At 36.8% G+C, this 19,495-nt stretch overlaps 3 protein-coding genes across 3 annotated transcripts; 1 reads left to right on the top strand and 2 right to left on the bottom strand.

Annotated features, from left to right (window-relative positions):
• Window positions 1–1,405: 1,405 nt before the first annotated feature.
• On the bottom strand, window positions 1,406–3,292 carry LOC117618756 (ethylene-responsive transcription factor CRF3). The gene has a single exon (XM_034348478.1). The coding sequence runs from the start codon at window positions 2,729–2,731 to the stop codon at window positions 1,655–1,657; it is 1,077 nt and encodes a 358-aa protein (XP_034204369.1). The 5' UTR covers window positions 2,732–3,292; the 3' UTR covers window positions 1,406–1,654.
• Window positions 3,293–13,060: 9,768 nt separating this feature from the next.
• LOC117617323 (ubiquitin-conjugating enzyme E2 10) lies at window positions 13,061–16,275 on the bottom strand. Its single transcript, XM_034346658.1, has 5 exons — window positions 16,089–16,275; window positions 15,902–15,981; window positions 14,461–14,588; window positions 13,772–13,876; window positions 13,061–13,478 (listed from the first exon to the last, which is right to left on the bottom strand). Exons 2-5 carry the CDS (start codon window positions 15,969–15,971, stop codon window positions 13,335–13,337), a joined length of 447 nt encoding a protein of 148 aa, XP_034202549.1. The 5' UTR covers window positions 15,972–15,981; window positions 16,089–16,275; the 3' UTR covers window positions 13,061–13,334.
• Window positions 16,276–16,953: 678 nt separating this feature from the next.
• Window positions 16,954–19,278, top strand: LOC117617690 (myosin ID heavy chain). Its single transcript, XM_034347175.1, has 4 exons — window positions 16,954–17,441; window positions 17,683–18,001; window positions 18,744–18,802; window positions 18,932–19,278. The coding sequence occupies exons 1-4, from the start codon at window positions 17,153–17,155 to the stop codon at window positions 18,961–18,963; spliced, it is 699 nt and encodes a 232-aa protein (XP_034203066.1). The 5' UTR covers window positions 16,954–17,152; the 3' UTR covers window positions 18,964–19,278.
• Window positions 19,279–19,495: the final 217 nt, after the last annotated feature.

Below are 19,495 nucleotides of genomic sequence, written 5' to 3'. Positions count from 1 at the left end.
CGGCTGAAAAAGGACCCATCTCCCTCCCTCCATCACCAATCTCATCAACAATAAAATGAAAAGAAGCAGACCTCCGTCGGCTGGCTCCATGCATCATGTCCACAGTCTTATGGAGGAGCCCTTTGGATTGGAATAATGGTAGACTGGGGCAATGGGTCAACTCAAATCAAATTATATGTTTCTACCTTAAAAACCTTTTCCTTCCATTCCATGATTTCACACCCGGAAAATCCAACTCTAATCTAATCTGATGTGATGTGATAATTACGGTGCCAATTATGCTGCTACAAAAGTAATTCGTTAATTACCATTTTAACATTATCAAAGAGTAATGTCAAATTGCCAATTGCATCACGGTTTAGGGTAAAATCTCTATATTTATGAGTGGAGATACCTAGGTTAATCAAGTTTAAGACACAATTATGATTAATTGTCTACTTTTCTTTTTCTTCAGTCTTTCCATTAACATGTAAATATCTACTTATTTGAGACATAATCATGGGGGCTACTTCCTCTTGTTTACTCTCAAGCAACGCAATTACCAGTGTTTGCAAATTGCAAGGGCCACTTAAATAATTAATTTGTAATAAATAGCCACACGAATCTTCTCATAATATTCAACAACAACATTCATCTCACGAGTTAATTTCCCCCATAATATTTCTGAAAATGACATAAATATTTTGAACCCTCGTTGCAAAAGATTTGCATTCATAGTCAACAAAGATTGGTTGAATTGGTAAGGATCGTTCTCTTCATTAGAAAGAGTTTTATGTAAGTCCTCAAAAAAGCCCTGGTATAGAAAACTAAATTCCTAGTTGTAGCATCTTGAAAACTAGTCAAAATCAAAAGCAAAACAACTAAATATTTTTGTAAATAAACATTATACTTGGCGGGAAGGATCATTTTCCATTTTCCATGCATGCCAAAGTAATGATGCCAGCTCAGTTCTGATTTAAATCCCTCATTGGCCAGTAATACATCACATAACATTCACCATAAAAAAGGCCACATTTATTTTTTGTTAGCTTATGCCTTTCGCGGCAGAAAGTTGAACATTTTTATTTATGTGAACGGGTGACAATAGCCATTATAAACGTTGAAGAAAAAAAGGAAGAAACAAACAAAAGTTCCAAAATATTGGACTTATTTGAGCTACAAATTCACACCTATTTTGACCCAATCTAACCGGCCACCACCGCAAATCGCGCGACTAGTAGACTACTCCCACTCTCTCCCTACTCGTGGTTTGGGCAAAAAGAATGCCAAGGTGGGTGACTTAAGTAATTAACAAATTTAATTTAATTAATTACGCCTACCAAATGATAAAGTTAAAAGGCAATGACTGTGTTAAAACCAGTATATATTTAAAACATTATATAAATATTTTCATTAATCCGCCAAAATTAATAAATAATTATACACTCGGTAAACCACAAAACTCTCACTCAACTAAACTCTCCGTCAATTTTTTAACGGGGATGTTCAAACGAATAAATAAGTAATTACTAATACTAATACAGCAAAATTAATAATTAAAAAAGATGCCGAAATTTGGTCCGGAACAACAAAAACCTGACCCAGAAATCGGTCAGGCAACGGCGGCAAAACTGTGGCTTCTGACTGGCTCAGGCTCAGTCTCAGTCTCTCTCTCTCAGAGGACAACAAGGGGGTCTGAACCAAACAAAATGTCTTGAAAATAGTCCTCCCCTCCTTGGCACATAGACGACGTCGTCGGTGACAACGACGTGTCGTATGTGTCACGAAACATGTCGCTGAAATCCTCCTTCAGTAAACACTCGGGAAGCGTCGCGGCCGCCGCGGTGGCGTCGTCGTCGAAAAACATCGGCGTATCGAAGAACAAGGGAGAATCCGGAGCTGGGAAGCTGAACACGTCATCCAAGTACGGCAAGTCCAGAGGCAAATAATTACCCAAATCGTCCGATACGAAATTCGTACAGGTCTCATCTCCACACTCCTGCATCACTTGGTCAAATACCTGAAGCTTTTGCGGCTCATGAGCTTCTTCCATTTTAGGCTGAGTTCTGAAGTGAAGAACAGAGGTAGGAGATGACAGATTGTTGTGAGACTCCGACCCGGAATCGTAACCAGAACCCGACGTCGTTCCGTTGGTGATCTCGACCTCAAGAGACTCAATAACAGGCTCAACGGGAACCTCTGGCTTCTCTTCTTCCTTGGGTAGCGGTGAGACGAAATTAGTTAAAGCGTCAGGGCCGCGGAGTTTAATGGCGGCATTATCATAAACCATAGCGGCCTCCTCAGCAGTTTCGAAGGTCCCCAACCACAGCCGTACACGTCGGGCGGGATCTCTAATCTCAGCCGCCCATTTGCCCCAAGGCCGTTGCCGTACGCCGCGGAACTTCCTGCTCCCATTGGTCTGCGAAACGGAGTTTTTCACAGTCCGCCGAGTCGCCGGAGGCTGGACGGTCGACCGTTTGCGGCCGTTGTTGGGGAGGACCAAGGTGTTTCTGAAGTCGGTTTCGATGATGATTTCGTCGACGTAGTGCTTCACTCTCTGACGCCCAAAAAACTCGTCTTCTTCGCCACTGGAGGAGTCCGTGGCGTCTGGATCGGTCATAGAAATTCGAACGATTCTCGGGATGGATGAAGAGGTAGACTCTGTTGTTGGTTTCTTCCTGGGTTTGGTCCATTTTTTTGTGGTGTTTCGGTGCTCAGTGTATTTGATTGGACATAGAATACTAGAGTCCATTTTCAAGTCCAAGATTTGTTCTTTTTTCTCAGTGGTGGTACGGGAAGGCTCTTTGATTCTCTCTCTCTATCTTCGCATCGGAAGGAAAAAGAATCAGAGACCCCACAAAGGGCGGCAGAGAATAAAGAGAACCAGTAAGCAAGAAGACTCAAAAACTTAGAACGGGGAAGAGCCTTTGAGGAAAGAGAAAATGAGAAAGTTTCGGAGGGGAAGAATGATGTTAAAAGAGTGGTGAGGAAGGAGGATCTTTAAAGGAGGAAGCAGAAAAGCATAAATGGTAAGTGAGTTAAGCTGCACAGCCAATTCACTCCTGATTGTAAAAGTAGCAAAACAGGAAGTTTTTCTTCCGTTTCTACAGTGTTTGATACCTGAGGGGGCTCAATCTGGAAACTCTGATCAAATCCCAGCGAAGTGCTCAAGAGTAATCTAACAAGAATATAGCGCGAGAGAGAGAGTCAAGAGGGAGGTAGGGGTGGAACAAGTATGCGGAATGTTTTCAGAGTTGAGAGAGAGAGTGAAGAAGAAGCAAAACGATTTGTATCTTTAGTTTCGGTGACCACCAAAACACTCCATCGCTGTTTTATAGGATCTCAACAGCCGAAATTAGAAAAGGATCCCAAATTACTGTTCTAATTTTTATTTTTATTTTTATATTTAATATAAAGTAAGTAAAAATATCAGAAGCCGGTTACTGTTTCCGGTCATGACCGTGGAGATATGAGAAACAGATACCATATACGGTCCGCCACATCCCGAGAATACGTCCAGATTGTTACACGTATACATGGTGGGTCCGCGACAAGTTCGGGCCCAATGAGCGAACATCATAAGCTGCTGACTCAGCAAATATCATTTCACTTATGCATCTTGAACTCCGTGAGGCCTGTCACGTGAGGCCCAAGATGCCCGGCCCTGCTACATTCGTCGGTCAAATTGTTTGACCGCTTAAAACAGTTCAGTTGCTTAATTTACTTACTTACTCTTTTCCGCTCGTGGGTAAATAAGGTAAGCATGCGAGGGTATAGTTGTCACTTTGTAATCCGTTGCAATGGTAACAGTTCAAGTTGTGCTGGCTTGTTGAGTGATTTTAGTGTTTTTTTAGTTTTAACCCACTTAAAAAAAATTATTTACTTTTTAACAGCTGGAGTAACGTGGCGGGCAACTTAGAATTCGCCGCCATTTATTATTGGGGTTTTGTACGTCTCTGGGTTTTTTCTGCCTATTTGTTCCCACAACCGAGATATACTCACCTTCCAATCTCATCACATAATTTGTCTAAGCTAATTTCTTGCAAAGCAAGTCTTTTCAAAATTTAAAATGAAAAATAAAATAAAATATAAAGTCTTATTAATTTAACAGGAAATAAAAAATAAAAATAAAATAAAAAAATAAAAACAGTAATTTTTTGGCAGCAAAGTATTTTACCATTTTTACCACTTCATCAGTCTACTTCAGTAGAAGAGATGAGACAAGTGTGATTAACTATTCATTTCACTTTTATCATTTAATATTTTTATTTATTTAACATCAAATAAGAAATTCTACGTGTAATTTCTCTGCCAGCTATTAATTTGGTTTCATTTCTTTGTTTCTAATTTCTTCGTGGTATCGTAACGGTCATTTTGATATTTTGTGCAAATAATTATTGATAATTAAATAATTACCATAACACAATTTCTTTGCATTCGAGAAACAAATTCTATAACTGATTTACAAAATTATAGAATTTGTCAAGCACAGCTATTTCAGACTCTCAAGTGTCAATTTTCTGAGTCAGTTTTGAAATACATAATAATTAAGTAGCCTCGAATTATCACATAAAGCCAAGAAAAGTAATAAATTAAAAAGAAATTGTGGTAAAATGTTATTAACCTTATTTGATCAATGGTAACTAGTGCTGTGGATTACAGTCAAAATTTCACAAATCTCGGTTATAATTTGTCCCTTTAATTACTTGACAAAAAAACACTAAAAAGCTATTTTATGAGCTCCTTATAAAATTTCAACTCCAACCATGCTCCATAGTTTTGGGAATCGTAAATGATTTATTTCTCTTTTTAATTTAACATAAATGCTCCTTCTTCATATAAAATAATAATAATAAATGATTAGCATTAAATAAATACTTAAAATAGCATCAAACTAAAGCATTATTTAATTATAGGGAGCCTCTAGAAGTCATTTATCTTTCCTCAAATTTAAGAGCTCCTAGAGGTCTCCCTATTTTAGGTGTTGGATAGGGAGTATGGTTGGAGGTAGGTTTTCTCACTTCCTCCCTAAATTTGATTTAAGGAGGGTGGTTTAGGTAGTTCATTATGGATGCTGTAAATAGAAATTAGTTTGACTTTTGGAATTGATGTCCAAATCATATATTCTCTCGAGTTTACAAGATAATATATGAAATTTTGAAAACAGGATGTTTGCTTAATTATAAGGACATCGAAATTGGTTTGATTTTGAAACTCGTGGAAAAACACCAAGTACAAAACATAAATTAGAGTAGTTGACCCCAGCCTGTTGACATTTAATTAACTAATTAACAAAGTTAATTGTCCATTGGTCCATATCTAATCATAGTACGTACAACATTTGCAATTGGTTGGCTGGCTACTATTGTCTTCTTCTGTATATATGTGTGTGTGTTTAAGGATATGGGCAGTTCATAATCTGTCGTTGTAATTATTGTTCCCCTCCCGTTAATTCCTAGGCGACTAGCAAAAGCTCCAAGGACTAGGGAACTCAACTTAAATAGACCAGAAGCTAAAAAACAGATTCCACGATATTTTCTTGCCTGCAGTAACGAAGACAGGGATGGCCTTGTATAAAGAACTTGAGCATGCATTTTTCTCTCCTTGTTTACAAAGGGAGTCTGAATGAGTCGAACTTTAAAATTCGTTAAGAAGCGTGTTGTACTACTAGAGTTACAAGCACCACTTACCGTCAAAATTTTTGAAAAGAAGAAAGTGTTATGTTATATGTATCATATTTGTCGTAGTTAGAGTGATATTTATATTTAAATAAATGGGAGTGAGAATTATACCTAAAATAAGTAAATATTAGTAACAAAAATGTGAGTCTTGGTATATTATGCTTGCATGGCTTGAACTTTAATTAAAAATAAAATGAAAATCAGACATTGGCTCCAAACGGTGAATCAAACAAAAAAGCCGACTTGGTTTGTTTTCGTTTACGAGTTGAAAACTCGAAGACTAAAAGACGAATAAAAACTCATGTTACTGGTGACCTGGGCTCTCCTAGCTCCAGCGATGCGAATGTCATTATGTGGCACCCAATGATTGGTTTGTTAGGCCCTCACAATCACAGAGAGTCACAGGTTCCTTATAAGAGGTTATAGCTGAATATGAATTCGAAGAAGAAAAAAAGAAATGAAATTGCCGATTTGGATAGGGGTGTTTTGGTTTACATAGCATCAGTTTGCGTTTGAAAATACGTGGGGTTGAAGCATTAATTTATGAGCAAATTGGGTGGTAGCGGTCCAAACGGAGCACCATTTATAGGCACACAAGAGCATGAAGGACTTGTCACGCGTAGCACGCCTGCATGTAAAATCTGATATCTCAATTTCAAAGACTGACTGACTATATAAATATATATATGTACATGGTGCTAATAATAATGAACAAAGTGGTGTGCTCTCTCTCACTCTCACACTCTTTCACATGATGATCAAGAATTAATATGAATGGAACACATTTCTAGGACTTTCTGGAGTCTGGAAACTTAACCTCATGTGCCCTTCATCTCTGCCTCGCTCGGTGTTTAATCAAAAGGAATTATATACAGAAAGCTTCTATTGAGGGATCCCTCAAATAAACTTATATGTATATATGTGCATTTAAAACTTTACATGTGAATCTCCCTCCAGTACCAGCAACTTGGAATTTGTTTTTAAGGGGGAAATTAAAAAGCAGCGGCAGCTCAGAATAAAGTTTGACCCTGGTCGTCCAACTATAGTCCGAATGAAGCTTTCAGTTTTGGGAAAGGACAGAACGCAAACTAGTGGAGTAGTGCAGGTAGGAGGAATTCTATCTGTTGTTGGAGGATGTATATATAGAGCTTTTAACTCATACACTGTTTTGTTCTTATAATTTAGAAGAATACAAGTTGAAGAGAATATTGATAACAATTTATTAAGTCTCAGATTATGAGCTTTATTATGTTTAAGGACCTAATTTTACGAAAGTTTTCTTAAGTTGTACAGGTGTAAGCGTAGGGGAGAGAGAGAGATTATTATAATTTGAAGATCCCATGCATCATGATTAATTGGGAAATGAAAGTAAATATAAATATGATTAAGTATATATGGATTGGCAAAGTGGACAAAATGAGAGAGTTGTGCTGGTTCTTGGAGTTTGGCCCCGGTGCCATTGAGCCAAGTGAACCATTATCCTCAAGACAGCTAAAGAAGAACATCAAATTCGACAAATCACCGGGTACCTTGCCTCCTACTTGTATATACTTTAATAGTTTTTTATAATAATAACGTTATTGTTTGTTTTCTTTTCTGCAACTGATATAGATATATAATTTGTTTGTTTGTTTTGTTTTTTGTTTATATATAAATATATGTATTTGGAAGTATATATATGTTGGTTAGTTTGGTAAAAGCCTACAAATGAATACAACTTGAACTTGGGGATAAAGTCAATGACTCAATGAGATAAGTAGCAAGCAATAGCTATATAGCATTAGCCTGCATCAACTCCAAGATCCTTGTTTGATTCTTTGCTCATTAGTCTTTCTAATGCAATATTATGTTAATCTGCGGCATGCATGCCCTAGACACCCTTGATTTAAGTGTTGTTACCGGCTCATCATACTCCCAAAGATTATATGTCTTCAACTTTATTCATTTTTAAATGTACTTTCTCCCCCCAAAAAAATTGCATGTCTAAATTTTTTTTTTTCCTTTCCTTTTTTATTTATGTACGTGAATGCAAGAACTAGGAGTAATGTGGTTAAGTGTGTGTAAGTTTTTGTTTTTGTTTTATGATGGAGAGATTACAACAATTGGCGAGTCTTAAAAAAAAGAAAAAAAGAGAGGGTTTAGGAGAATGATGAGCCGGTTTTCTCTTGTAATTCTCAAAAAAATTTATTGAATTTGTTGGGTGGTCTAGTTTCTCTAGGAAAGAGTTATGGCGGTTAGCTGCCAGGTTTTGTCATTGATGTAACTGACTTGATCTAGAACAACTTAAACGGTAAATAGGGATTTTTAGACAACTTATTGGCGATTTATTCTCTCCAAATCATTTTATTTATAAAGCAGACTTTGATCACTTGCGAAGCTTTACTCATGTTTGTTGAGATGGCTCTCTATATACTTTTTCAATTGATCTAATAAAATACAATTACTTTTTTTTTTTTTTTTGGATGAAAAATATTTGGTAAAAAGGAAAGAACAAGATAATGGGATTAGAACAGGTCAAAATTAAAAGGGACAAAACAACAATTTCATTGTGCCAAGAATATGAATTGACGTTTCAAATTTATCGCAGGGATGACCCTAAAAGTTGAGAAAACATAAATTAAGGGGGAAGAAAACCACGCACCCATATCATGTTTGGGTATTTAATCCCCAAAAAAGGTAAATAAAATAATAACAGAACGAGATCTATTGTGAAAAGAAGGGCCACCTCCAGAGCTCCACACGACTTCGAAGCAGATAGCTATGGCTTTATTATTGTGTCGGTATTAATGTGCGTGTGTGTTTTTCTGCTGTTTGCTCAGAATTTCATGGCCGTGACCCATAATTTAAACCCTTCTCTACCATCCCTTATACTATAAAACTAATCATAATTAATTAATATTAATCTTCATTTAGAAACTATCACAAGCTTCTCTTTGAAGCAAGAGATGTTGGTCTCTCTCTCTCTCTCTCTCTCTCTCTCACACACACACACACACACACACATGTAATGTAATCTTCATTTTCTAGAGGCAGACAGTTTAAAGCAATAAAGAAAGAAAACAATCCCGTTATAGTTACTTTCACCTTTGGAATTGGAACGACAGTGTTTAAGAAACATATGAAGAAGAAGAAAGATCACTTCTTCCTTCCTACGACTTGTAGTTCAAAGTTCAAAACAACAGAGGTAGCTAGCTAGCATCATATTCGCATGCCTGCAAACTTATATTAAGATTTGCAGTCCCAGTCAGATAAAGTTAATTATCTTTTGCTTGCCAATGCCAAACCTGCACAGCACTTAATTATACAGTTTATATTGAAAAGAACAAAAAACTGTTGAAAATGATAAAAATCTGGTGATCAGTGTAAAAAAGTGCGGGCAAGGTGTGCAATGATGTTGGGAGAAGAACACCTGGACTGGACTGGACTGGACTGCCATTTGTTTCTGCAACCAAAGCTAAGCTACCTAGTATCTTTTACCATCTGAAACATCAATAGAAACTTTTAATTTCAAAATTTATTAAAATAAAAACGTTGTAAGTTGTGAGTACGTAACGTTCATCTCATTGTTTATGCATATTTGAACTTGATATTATAATATTAATTTTGTACAATATCCCTGCAGCGTAGAAAAGGTTTTGGGAAGACCTTCTTCATCAGAGATACAATGGCTATGGGCCATGTATGGAGATTTTGTCTCGAGACCCGACGACAGTGAGTGACCGGCTCAGGCAGTGGGCCCCGTCAACTGACACTGATATACTGTTCACGAACCGATGACCGGCAGCGTTTGCGCTTTGACGGTGACCATGGAACTGCCACGTGTGCTTCCCCATGTGGGGTGATGTGGCCTCACTTGGATTTGCAACTTAAATATTATTTACGTGCAACTTAATAATATACATATATGTTGAAGAACATGAAGTTGATTTGTAGAATTGCACTTTTGGGCAATGGGTTTATAATTCTTCTCTGACATTGAGGGAAATGAGTAGCTTGCTTGTTAGATGAATGCATTATGCAATTGTTTGGTGCCTCAAAGCAGGGGATTTGGTAGATATTTTATTTCTATTTTTATATTAAAAAATATTTACAATTGATATCTTTAATTTGGGCTAAGCTAGTTAGTAAATGGGTTTGGTTAGAAATTAGAATAAAGGGTTTTCAATTTCCAAAAGCCCAAAAATTGAGTGTGCGAAGGGATTTGGTAGAGAAAAAACTCAATGTCATTAACTACAACATACGACCAAGAGCAAGACTGGTATATATAGTTTCTTTGTTTTGGGTTGTCGAAAACTCATCAAATCTACAAAAATAAGCTAAGTTGCAATTAAGCTTTTATATAGCTATAGTTTTCGCAGGTAAATCAAAACACAAGAAGACAGAAACTGAAGTTGTTTATGTTATTGTCCGGGTCAGTTCATGAGTACTTGTAATTACTTATATAATGCATATATATATATATATATGGGAGATTCACTATTATACCCAATATGGGGGCCCAAATTATAAAAATACCCTATATAAAATGGACTTTAGAAACACACCCAAAGCCCATTTACAACATAACAAAAAAGCTTTTAACTTCTTATAAATTACAAAACTGCCATCAATTTCTTAAAACAAGCCCAACCCCAAAATCTCATAAAAATACCCAAAGAACTCAGTAGGGCATCAAAGTAATTTAATAATCAATATTAAATTCAATAAGGCTAGCTATCATTTTTTGGGTTTTTTTTGGGTTTGTTTATAGGAATTCAATTGTGTAAGGTTTATTTATAATATTAGTGCTAGAAATGGGTATATCACTAAATATCTCTATATATATATATATATATTGGATATTGAAACGATTTTTGATATCTCTAATTTTTTACAAAAATGATCTATGAATGTAGACTTAAAAATGAAAATTGAATATATATACCAGGGTTTAGTTTTTGAGCCAACAAATTAACAAAAAGAATTTAACAAAGCTATGTGGAAACTCGATGGAGTGGAGTGCATGAGAGCAGTTCGTCTTGTACGATTAAGTGATCTTTTCAGTGAATATTAAGTACGCAATTAGACAATGATTACTGGTTAATAATGATCTGAACCATCATTATTAAAGAGTGAATTGGAATTTGGATTATTGATGGACATGTTCTCCTTTGCTTTGCTGCGGCAAACAGCAATCAGCAGCTTCAATACGACACGCACCTAATATCCACCAAAAAGTCTTTAGTGGAAGTCAATGTCATGGTCTTTCTCATCAGCATTCGGCAGCCTGCCTTCAAGCCCTGTCTGTCTTCAAGTCCAAGTACATGAAATGAATTAAGATTAGGTAATTAAATGGTTTAAATCAATAATAAAAATAATGAACCAGATTTTCAGGGACCATGCTCACCCCCACTCGTGGGCACGACCCTTTTGCAGGATTTTATTTTAATCTTCAGTTTAAGTTAGGCTTTCAACTCAGATCCTTTGCGTTCATAAAGATTCGACACGTGTAATTTCATATTAAACATATATTGTGATATGATATGCAACATGAGTCACCATGTCCTTTTGATTTTTATGTTACAAAGCTTATTTTATTATATGACACCTAAAGTTCAATGGCCATATATATTGTTTTTATGGGGAAGTTGAACGTATTAAATTGCTTTTGGCATTCCCAGGCATTGTTGTTCTTCATTTGTGACTTTCTGGCCTTCTTCATATCTTTTGGGTGGTGTGGTCTAATTTTTAATTATGAGTTTATAAGAAACAAAATCTTTTTTACTATTACCAAAATTAAGATCCCACGACAGAGTAAACGATCGAGGTATCATTAAAATCAGATTCAGTTAATGGGGTCTAGTTCAATTTAAAATGTATTGGCTTTTATATTTCCTTTAATTTATTCAAATTTTGTTATAATTTCTTTAGCATATTGTTAAAAAAAAAAAAGAAAAACGTCATTTTTTTTTTAAAATAAAAATAAAGTTTGTTTTATAACATTGTTATCATCTTTATTTTGTTTTAAACAAAACACGCGTTCTCTTTGGAAAATTAAAAATTAAAATAAACTTCAGTTTTTATTTTCTTATTTAATTTTTAACAAGGTGGTAAGAAAGTTATAAAAAAAATTAGCTTGTTATTAAAAAAAATTAATACATTTAATAATGGTAATTTTGAAAAACAAAAACTAGTTTGTGTGATGCATTAATGACATTGTTTTTAGTTTAAGAAAAGTGACACTTGTCATGAGAAGAAGGAAGAAGGTCCAAAAGAGAAGTTTAGAGAGAAGGTTGCTAGCACTCTTCAATTGTATATATGTGAGAAATTTCATTAATTTATAGTTTAGACTATCAATTATACTAATTTTTTTTTATTATAAAAAAACCAGATTAAATACAAAACTTTATTTATGTATTTATAAATTTTGACCAATAATAAATAATCTTATAATAGCTCCCGGGCACATTGACAGAGAATCAATCAAGATTGATCTAAGGTTTCTTCCGAGGCTGTGATCTTGCGACCGTTGAAGAGTTGAGTGGGCAAATTGGTAGATGTGTTATTAATGCTATGCCGATAAGTTTGACTTTTACCCACCGACATGGCTACTTTAATCTTTGAGTGGGGAGGACGTGGGGATTTTCCTCTGTTGTTTTTTGTACATACTTTTCGAAATTACAATGAACTGTTTTAGAATGTTTTATTACTTTTGCAAACTCAAATAACTCATACAAAGGCATCAAGGTCTCAACTCAAGGATGTAAAAACAGGGTTGGTCCAGCCTTACTAAACCTGGGATTTTAGATTTTTGTTTGGGCTTTGCTCGAGCCTAAAGGGCTCTCAAGAGATTAGGACCAAGTTAGGCTGAAGAGACCTGGAAAGGCCCAATGTTTAGGCAAGCTCAACTTACATTTTTCTTTAATTCTATTCGGGCCATTAGTAAATATGAGAGTCGGGCCTGTTTGAATCCATCAACACACCCACTTCACCATAGCCCCGTCATTGGAGAAGCTCCGGATTGCATGATCGTGGGGTCATTTGAAGAAAGAAAGTGGAAACTACTAGGCAAACAGTTGAGGGGATGAAGTAATTGATCAATCACTGCAAGTGGACAAGAAAAGTAAGACTTGTTTCTGAAGCCTGGATATGCACATTGTCTTCATTATTACATTATTTTGTGATGCCATCAGTTTTCTATTAAGCGAGAATTTTGATATACTTATAAATTTGCCAAAACAAGTTATTGTAGAATCTAAGACCACCCTTCGGTTGTCTGGCCATGGTGAAGTTTATTTTGCAAGGACTTTTCTAGATGTATAGTCTATAGAGAAACTGCAAATCTTTCCCGACAAATATGGCCAATTTAGATTCAAGGATGACCAGAATTGTAGTAATTTCAATGCGAAGGTTCTTGATCCTGATGGTAAAGTTTCGTCAGCTCAAATTTCCAACAAACAATATGAAGGAAACAATAGTGGGGAGGCTATTCATTGTTCTAAAGATCACCATTATGATTATCCATACAAACAATAGGAAAGCAACATGTGTTGACATTTCTTTTTTAATACTGGGGACATGTTATGGAACTCTTCTTTAGTCCATTTTAGGATTAAAGAGACATCCCTCATACACAACTAAAACCACGGGAAAGAAGATATAAGGGCCTTCCTATCGCACATACCAAACCTCATTTTAGCCCATGGCATATTTCTGGGTCCAGCTCCTTGCTGTCGTCTCATATTTATTCCTGTCTGTCTTGTACATGTGGGCAATCTCCGGCACCAATGGATCATCAGGATTCGGATCCGTCAACAGAGAACAGATGGAAAGCAAAACCTGATCAAGAAAACGAACACTATGATAACTTACAATATAAACAGACCAGTTCGAGTGAGAATTGTTTATAATGAACACCCTAAAAGAAATCTATATCAAAGCTGACTACATTTGTGAGGAAATGTATTTGCAAGGAATGACTCTTATAGCAGTTTAAAATCAACAGGCTCTGCGTGCAGTGATAAGTCACAGCCACTTTTCCAGAATGATAACATCACAATTGTCACTCCTCTAACTTCAAAAATATAGACATCTCAAATTTTCTATTTTGGAGCTTGGCTATTAGAGCAAACCTTGGAAATAGTTAGAGCAGGACTCCACTGCTCCTTCAAGATGTCAAGGCAAATGCTCCCATTGCTGTTTATGTTTGGGTGGAATACTTTTGTTCTAAATGCCACCTACAAAAACCATCAACTTATCAGCAAGGGAGAAAACGAGAGAACGAGAATTAAATTATCAGAAAAACGACACAAAGTATTGAATGATGACACAGAGAATGCAATGGTATTTCTGCTATATGCAGGAAAAACGTCCACAACAGCCTTCTTAATTCTTATTGTAATTTATAGAAGTATACAACCCCAAATACTCTCCGTCTTCTGGAAAGTATGAGTCCTGCATTAGTTTCTTGCAGTGCAATAACTGAAAATGTGAAGGGCAATGATAATGGTTGTCCCAAGTAAAAGTGCTGGTGGTGGTTGAGGAGGTGGTAGTGGTAGAAGAAGAAAACTTACTTAATTACTAAAAAAAGTTCAAAATATGGGTATTCAAGGTAGTAGGTCCGCCGAGTATGGAAGAAAGAAGAAGATGAGTCTGACAAACTTGGTATCTTACTATAAGGAGATCAATTAAAGTTCAAACCCCAGTCAAACTTCCTCACATCATCGGTAAAAGTATTCAAGGAGAGAAAACGAATTGTGTGGACCACTGAAGTTCAGAGATAAAGAAACAAACTTCATTCTTAAAATTGGAATGTTAGTACCTTCGGTGGCTTAAAGGGATAATCTGGAGGAAAATGAATAGTAACTAGGAAAACACCCCCAGCATAAGGACTGTCTGGGGGACCCATTATTGTTGCCTGCCAGTGGAACATGTCTTCAGCAACGGGACCTGCAACATCGCCAAAGAAAACAAGGCAAGAAATTAATGAAATAATACAAATATTTATGGAAAATGGAGCAGGATTTATACAGATTGCTTTAAAAAAGTCTCAGTTCAAATAACACAAGAAAGCTCTTGAATGAACGTCATCTGTCCTCGAAACAACACTATATATGAGTAAAAATGTGTATCTTCTGAGGGCAATCTGCATAACTATAAAACAAACAACAAAGCATAGAAAAATATATTTTAGTCACTTCCTATATGCAGTACAAGAAGGGTAATAAATCTTTTGAATGCTTATGGTCATGCAGAGCAAAGTTCAAAATTTAAACCAGTTGGTAGTATGTAAAGCCTCTGACCAGACTGGATAATCCAGCTGCAGACAACGTCACAATCTGAACATCTGACCAGGTAGCCAAGCTGGACCAATAGAATCCATTACAATTTGGAAAGGGTGAAAATGTTATAAATAAATTTTAGGTAGCTAAACATGCTTTTTGACTTGATTGTCCAGATGGGAATGCCAAAACCATGGTTCACGAATGGTGCAAGAGCAATTGCGAGAACATTAGTCAAATGCAAGTTACAACGGTTAAGAGCACATCGATTCGTGTATATTTTGTAGATAATGATGGTTTGCACAATTTTTCATGCCAAGATATGAACACAGGTCTTTAGACACCCAAAGGAAAAACCTTCCAAGTTTCATAGCACCCTCCTCACAGGAAGGCAATTATATGATGAAAAGCACCTAGCGTATAATCATTATTCATTAATTATCTAAAACATATGGTAGGAACAAACCCAAATTACCCAGAGACACACCCACAATTCTGATCTCAGCACAGGCGACACATCAATGTACAGGATCAAACACGAATTATGAGTGACACGAGGGCTTATACTAATTCTGATCGCAGTTTCGCTTTCCTATGTGAAGTAACTATGCACAAACTGATGAAATAAGTAAAATTACCAATGTTATTGTTGGAAGTCATATTTCAGTTTTCAGTATATGCTTCTTAGCATCAACTACATAAAATTGACCCAGGAATTTGTCCTTACGAATTTTGCAACATACCAAAATTACAATATTCAACTATCCCAGATAATTCACTGCAAATCACCAACCATCCATAAGCACCAACTGATCACACTCAACAGAATCATTTGGAATGGAAAGTGGTAAATTAAAGCTGAAATTTCATGCCAACATCGACACATTGATTCAAAATTTACGAGGCAAACAACCCAGAATTCAAGAAAAAGACCAAAATTCAGAGCAGGAAATGAATTCATAAGCAGGAAAATGTGATTACCGGCGCTGCATGATGTAGGAGGATCCTTCTGCAAATCTTTGAGTTCCTTCAAGATCCGTTTGGAGGCCATTTGCGAAACCCTATTTCCAATATCCAAAATCACCATCTCAGATCAAAAATAAAAACCAAAACCATGCACAACAACCAGCACCTAAAAATAATTTAAATTTCAGCGAAGAGATCGTACCTGCTAGGAAGAGTTACAGAGAGAAACGAAGACAGAGATCGTCCTCCTTCCTACGTGAACAATGAATCGAAGAAGAAAAATGAAGAAAGAGATGGAAAATGGAAATTGGGGAAGGCGGATTGTGAATGTGTTTTGATGAAATGGAACGACCTTTATAAAAACCGCTCTGTAATCGACCTGTTGCTGCTGATTGGCTTAAATTCTATTCCCTCTGTCTGGGTCCCACTTGGCGTTCCCTTTACGAAAATCTTTCTCTTTCTTCTTTTCTTTTCCCTTTTTTTTCCGGTTGGTTTTTGTTTTTGGCGCCGAAAGTCACCGCGGAATCGAATATAGCTTTTGCGTCAAGGTGATTTCATTTGGGACACCAAAGCGACGTCGTTTCCCGCTTCCCCCAGGCGCGTTCAAGGACTTGGTCTTTCTGTTGGCTGCTGCCATTGTTTAAAAGTTACAACGCCGGCGGTCAACCACACGGTCGGAGACCGACGATTGAGTGGGCCCAATATCCAATGTGTGTGATTAAATTTATTTATTTATAAATTTCATCTCAAGTAAATTATATGGATGGATCATTAATTAAATAAAAAAAGAAGAAAAAGTAAATCATATAATAATTCAAATAATGAATCTATTTAAATTTCTTAAATTTAAGTCAGGATTTTATTCTGTTTGATGACAGTTGTCCTACACGTTATATACTGCAATCCACCAGCTAGAAAGTAGACGGTGATTACTAGGGGAAATCCTAGCCCACTTGCTGTTATCTGATGGACGGTCGATATGCATCTGGGTCCCGCAGTGCCGACGTCTCAGATCACCTACAGTCCCTAAGCTGTTCGCAGAAGAGCACACGCTTCCCATGGGACCCAATGATAGACGTTTCTAACGTGCGCCGTTGCGTAGATTGGATGATTGATAGGAGATTCCAGAATCCAACTCACCGATTACAACCCCCCTGCTGCACATGGTGCGCAGCGCACACCCGGAGCAAGTTAGCATCCACCACCCGCACGCCACCTCACTCCGCGTCGCTCACCGTGTCTGAGTCGCCGTAACGACGCCTGAAAATGCAGCGGTTGAAGGTTCCGAAGCGGGTCCAGGTGGACGAATCCCCAACGGAGATTCCCAAATACGATGTGGCGGAAGATGAAGAGGGGAACCCCTCGGAAGTCCTAGGCCACCAAAACGACAACGGAGAAGATAATGGCGGAATTAGAAATAGCAACGTCACTGAAGATCAGGAGCCCTTCATGGGGGTCAAGGTCCGAAGAAAAGCTTCGTTTCGCAGAGAATACAAAGGAGACTACATCGACGTCCGTTCCAATCCGTACTTGATGAAAATCTTGCAGAAACAAGGTCTCGCCTTTCATAATGTTTTCAATTTTGCTATCTGTTCGGTAAATCAAACATCAATTTTTCATTTTGCCTTCTTTTTGGGTATTGAATTGGAAGTTTTGGTTCAGAAGATAGATGTTTGGTTGTGTAAAGATAATGTAGCATTGGTAATCATTCTTATTTGAGGACTTAAGAGAATTTAAGCATTTTCTTGTGCCTAATGGAGTTACTTGATTGAATTCCATTGCATTGAATTTTTCAGGTGACAAGGAGGTTCTGTTTGCCGATAAAGTTTTGAAGTTTACTGCTTCTGGGAAGATGAAGCGGCGCATTTTGATGATCACTGACTTTGCCATCTACATTGTTGACCCAGAGGCCGATGCACTGAAACGGAGGATAGCCCTTGCAGCTGTAGAGAGGATGTGCTTGAGTGAACTAAGTGATAACTTTTTCGCAATTATCATTCCAACTGAGTATGATGTACTCATGGCTAGTACTCGCAAGACTGAAATCGTTACTGTCTTAGTTGAAGCTACTAAGAGTGCTTCTGATTACGAACTTGAAGTTTGTTTCTCTAACAGGTAATGCAAATTTGTGCTTCTTATTATGTGTTTACATGGCTTCTCTTGTTTACTCTATAGTATACCAAATCCACCTCCCCACTTTCCTGTTAGACGGCTAATTAGGAATCTCAGATCGATTGCATATGCGTTGGTTATTATCAGCAATGTTCATTTGTAGCTTATATATGCATATCAGGATATGCATGCATCAATAGGTAGCCACATTGGGTATCTTGGAAAAGTTTATGCAGACAAAAATTTTGTTTTTTATTTTCTATTGGACTATTCTTCTTGATATCTGTCACACCTACGACCATTGGGAGAGAGTCAATGGATTCATTTCTGAGTGCAGCATATAACCCCATTGCTACCACTTGTTAGATGCTGTGAGATGGGAATATGAGCTTTAATTTTTGAGAAGGGGATATGTAGGATATTGCATATGTGGTGGTTTCTGTGTAAGTTAGCTTTATTCTGGAAAAATAAAGTGAAAGGTGTTGCTTGTTTGGATGGATGCTCGTTCTTAGAATCTTCATGATATAAGATAGTACCTTCAGTGTAATGGTTGAAAGCATCCTTCTGAGGAGAGTTTACTTTTCCTTTTCAGTTCTTTTTCCAGTGGACGACAATTACTATTGTTTTAATGTTGCGGACTACATTAGCGTTGTAGCCGTATATGCGAAATCTCTTTCTATTGCAATATTTTTACCCTTTGAGTTACATTGAAATTGTTCTTTCGTATGTTTTACCCTTTTTGCAGTTTTGAGTATAATGCAACTGCAGAATTCGTGAAGGAGGTTCAATTTGAGGAAGTTGAAGGTCTGGTACCCTTTTGCTCTAGGATTTTACCACTTCCAAATTATTTGCCCAACTATTTGCTATTAACTCCGGTAAATGATTTCACTGGATTATGGGACCCTGAATCCTTTCTGTTTATATGAATTTCAGGGGGTGTTAAAACAAGAATTTTGAAGAAGTGATTGCAGATTATACGTCCCATCCGATGTTTCTTAGAATGTGCAGGGATCAGCTCTGTTCATTGTAAAGATGAATGATTCTTTATCTATTGCATGCTAAGTTTCTGCTCAGCATCATGCCCGACCCCATAGGTAAAATGTTGCCTTTATTCTCATTTCAGTGTGATTCTTATATAGCAAAAAAGATACGTGTATTTTTCAGACCTCACCTCACCAGTTTAATCTGGATGTATGAAATCATTGATAATCCAATGCCATTGTATGTAGATTTCAAAATGGATCTATAATTGTTTGCAAGTGCAGACATTGCCTTTTGTACAGGTCTCTTATTTCTTTTCCCATTGATCAGTGATTCTGCGTGTTGGAAAATTTGTAAGGCCCCTATGCGCGATTCTACTGGAAAAACTTGATTTGCCAAGAAAAGAATTCCAAAAGGAAGATTAATTAGATAGGTTTAAGAAGATGACAAAAAAGCAGGTTATGAGTGTATCCATCAATTAGATAGGTTTAAGAACATCAATATACTATACGATAT

This window comes from Prunus dulcis, chromosome 2 (assembly GCF_902201215.1).
Source record: "Prunus dulcis chromosome 2, ALMONDv2, whole genome shotgun sequence".
NCBI classification, from domain to species: Eukaryota; Viridiplantae; Streptophyta; class Magnoliopsida; order Rosales; family Rosaceae; genus Prunus; species Prunus dulcis.
The sequence above is the reverse complement of the archived record's forward strand: the minus strand, read 5'-3'. Positions and strand labels throughout refer to the sequence as shown.

Bases quoted from the DNA above. Each gene is read 5' to 3' on its own strand.
- LOC117618756 (XM_034348478.1), bottom strand. From the start codon at position 2,731: ATGGACTCTAGTATTCTATGTCCAATCAAATACACTGAGCACCGAAAC.
- LOC117617323 (XM_034346658.1), bottom strand. From the start codon at position 15,971: ATGGCCTCCAAACGGATCTTGAAGGAACTCAAAGATTTGCAGAAGGAT. The intron at 14,589-15,901 runs GTAATCACATTT...GCGATGTTGCAG, and splicing joins TCCTACATCATGCAGCGCCG to GTCCCGTTGCTGAAGACATG. The intron at 13,877-14,460 runs GTACTAACATTC...TGGTTTTTGTAG, and splicing joins ATCCCTTTAAGCCACCGAAG to GTGGCATTTAGAACAAAAGT.
- LOC117617690 (XM_034347175.1), top strand. From the start codon at position 17,153: ATGCAGCGGTTGAAGGTTCCGAAGCGGGTCCAGGTGGACGAATCCCCA. The intron at 17,442-17,682 runs GTCTCGCCTTTC...TGAATTTTTCAG, and splicing joins GAAAATCTTGCAGAAACAAG to GTGACAAGGAGGTTCTGTTT. The intron at 18,002-18,743 runs GTAATGCAAATT...CCCTTTTTGCAG, and splicing joins GAAGTTTGTTTCTCTAACAG to TTTTGAGTATAATGCAACTG.